General features: G+C 34.3%; 1 protein-coding gene across 1 annotated transcript in view; it reads right to left on the reverse strand.

Moving 5' to 3' along the window:
* Positions 1 to 3,317, reverse strand: part of Spast (spastin) — a 66,848-nt gene continuing 63,531 nt past the window's right edge. Inside the window, exon 17 of the mRNA XM_005367971.3 lies at positions 1 to 2,898. Within this exon, the coding sequence (XP_005368028.2) occupies positions 2,776 to 2,898 (123 nt within the window). The 3' untranslated portion in view covers positions 1 to 2,775. The remainder of the gene's footprint in view (positions 2,899 to 3,317) is intronic.

Below are 3,317 nucleotides of genomic sequence, written 5' to 3' on the forward strand. Positions count from 1 at the left end.
AAGTTTATCATTCATTTATTTACAATAAAATTAATTAGGATAAAAACCCATTTTATGCAGCTGAATGTACCCTTTAAGTCATTCCTTTTGTAGAAGTAAAAAGTTAAGACTAAAATTGAGACAGACATTTAAAGGAAAATAATCTGCCTTAAGAATCCGAAAAGCAAACTGTAAGCCATTCATTCTACAAAAAAGTTAGTTTTGTATGACACATAAACAATTTTACATTATAAACAAAGAATACCTCTTTAACTTAAAATTTAACTTAAAATTCTGTTTGTCCAGTTACACCTTAAGCACAAAAAGACGAAAATAAATCCAATTGGCTTCTAGTCTCGGGAAAGCTTTGTAGCCCTAGCATATCTGGAAAGATGGTATTGAGTCTTTCCTCTGGCTCAGTTAGGTCATCAGTAAGTTTACCGAGCTTACCAGGACTCCGTCATGTCAACACGAACACACCAATCCTTACTTTTTAAACATCATCTTGAACAATAAACAGAGCTCAATACAAAAATCTAAAATTAATATAAATTAAAATCTAATGTTAATTTGGAAATCCCCAGCAAAGTCTATACTTACTGAAAAAGAACAAACGTCCCAGTGTGGGGTGCACACTGGCATCCCAGCACTTGGGAGGTAGAGACAGAAAGAGGAATAGGCTACTCATTGAGTTCTAGGCCAGCTTAGGCTCCATGAGACCCTGTTTGAAAAACAATAACAAAAAGCCTAAAATAAACCTGGGTCATAAGACATCACAGAAAGTGTTCTCTCATACTGGCTGAACCTCCTGCCTGATGAACAAAGGAGCATCTACACACTGATGACAGTCATACGGTGATCCCTGTGACTCAGTTTAGTGTAACTCAACTTCTGCACCTTTTAGACAAAGGAAAATTTTGTTACCTCTTAAAACTCTTCTGGAAAGAATCATAAACTAACCCTAACTTTAAAGACTCTTCTATTGTAATAACTGACCTGGAGCCTGTTCAATACATAAACAGTGGCAATGCTGTCAATCCCTTCCTAAACGAAAACACAATGAAGTCTAAGCTTTGTTGTAGACATCTGGGTTAGAACTGCTGCACCATCACCACAGGCTTGCATCGTCAGCAAGCTCTAACGATGCTCTAACATCTGGAACCTTAAACAGACACTAGTCAGAACCAAAAATATGCACAGCTTTGGTTTAAATTGTTTTCCTATTTATCTAAACTTCATTTTTATCATCCAGGGATGTCTAAAATCATGATTAAAAGAGAGATGACTTAAATTACAGCCATAAACAGCATATGCATCTAAGAAATAAACCATCTTCTATGTTTAAATAAAATCTTTAATAAGACCAAGAGTAAAACTGAGGATGTAGTCTTTATCATAAATTTTTACCTGGGGGAGGACAAGTGTTTTAATGTATTTCCTCAAACATCTTTCTTACATGAGAAGATGGTGTTACTACCACAAAACCATTCTTTCTACCTATGACATTTTACAAAGCATCATTTAAGCACCAAAGAAAATTTCTGTAAACAAACTTTTAACCAGTAAACTAATGGCAAATATCATTTTTGCCTTTATACAATTCTTAAAAGGCCACACATGAGCCTCTACTTCCTATAATGCATTTTTGTAATAAAAGTCCAGCCATATTTATACAAACAACAAAGAATTACTATACAATTATGGAAACAAAAGGTAGATCAACAAACTAGAGCTTTTTAGTTAAAAAGCAAGAACAGGAGACCTATAAAATATATGCCGTGTAGAAAAATTCGGATTTTTAAGTTTCATGGAAGGAATGGCAATTAGTAAAAAGATGGTAGTATCACTGGCATTTAATGATCCTGTTAGGAAAGTAATCAGCAATAAACTAGAAATGTGTTACCTCCTAGTATGTCCCTTCTTTCACACTGGTGCAATTTATAGCACTTAACATCAGCTCTCTAAAATACTAGAATAATTCCAACACAAAAACTAAATTTCAGCTGGAATAAATTAAATCTGCAAGGGATTTGTGGTGTATTAGAAAAAAAAATACTGCAGGGCACAGAAGGACTGACATACATGTTACATGACAGAGTGACTCAAACCTTCAAACCTTTGTTGTGCCAGATTCTCTGTTGCTATAATATTGCTTTCTAAACTGTTTGGCAGCAAGGCAATAAAATAGAAAAACAAAACATAAAAGAAAGTACTAATGGTTTAATGTTTGTATATCTAGGTTGAAAAAAGCCTTAGCGTAGCTTTCTTACTGCAGATGGAAAAGGTTTCCATTTGGCACACTGAAGTTGGTAAGAAAAGCAGGAAAGAACTCCGAGTGTTTGGTATTCCAATCACAGGGAGCTAAGGTAACAGCAGCAAAGGAAACCAGAAAAGAGAGTGTTGTAAGAAAAACATCGGAGACAGACAACAGCAAGCTCTTTGTGTCTACCAGTCACTGTCTCTGAAATACTTTCATTTGAACACAATATACAAATTATTATTTACATAATGATTACTCTCAGTAAGGAGCTAGAATCTATTTTTGCTGTGCTCTAACTAACAGTGCCCACTGAAAAAAACATTGACCACCAGGCAAAAAGGCCTTAAACAAAAATTCCATTCACATTGCATATTTTATTTAGGTCTGTCTTTTTGTTCCTCTTCAAGTTTGGTGCGCAAAAAGGAAAACTCTAAAAAGTCCTGTAAACGAAGTCTGAGTTCCTGTGGCTGATAACTTCTCTGAAGCTCGTGTTTCTTGTTAAGTAGAATGTTGTGCAGGCTTACAAAGGCATTGCTTTAAACAGTGGTGTCTCCAAAGTCCTTGTTCCAGCGGATGTATGCTTCTAGGGTTTGAGGGCTCACACTGCGCTTTATCTTTTTTAAGGACTCTGTGAAGTCAGATAATCGAATATTTCTCATCTAGATTAAAAAAAAAGTGACATAGAAAGAAATGATGAACATGTATGCAGTAAATAAATTAAAATGGAACTTTGTTAATTTTATAAGATAAACATATTCTTAGAAAAATCATGCTAATCATTTAAATATATTTTTATATTACCTATTAGGCAAGTTTGCTATACAAGACATCTTACAAAATCTATGCCAATATACTGTTATTATTTGTATATTAATATTTCATAGCATATGTTTTCTTCACTAAAAACAACAAACAAAACAAAAGACATTAGAAAAAAATCTGACAAAGCAATAGAAAACAAACCTAAATTCTACCTCTGGGATGTATAATTACAGTGGTTTGAGTGAGAATGCCTCCCACACCCCATTCCCACAAGGCTCCTATATTTGAATGCTTGATCTAAAGTTGGTGGAACTGA

Source organism: Microtus ochrogaster, unplaced genomic scaffold (assembly GCF_000317375.1).
Source record: "Microtus ochrogaster isolate Prairie Vole_2 unplaced genomic scaffold, MicOch1.0 UNK26, whole genome shotgun sequence".
Taxonomy (NCBI): Eukaryota; Metazoa; Chordata; class Mammalia; order Rodentia; family Cricetidae; genus Microtus; species Microtus ochrogaster.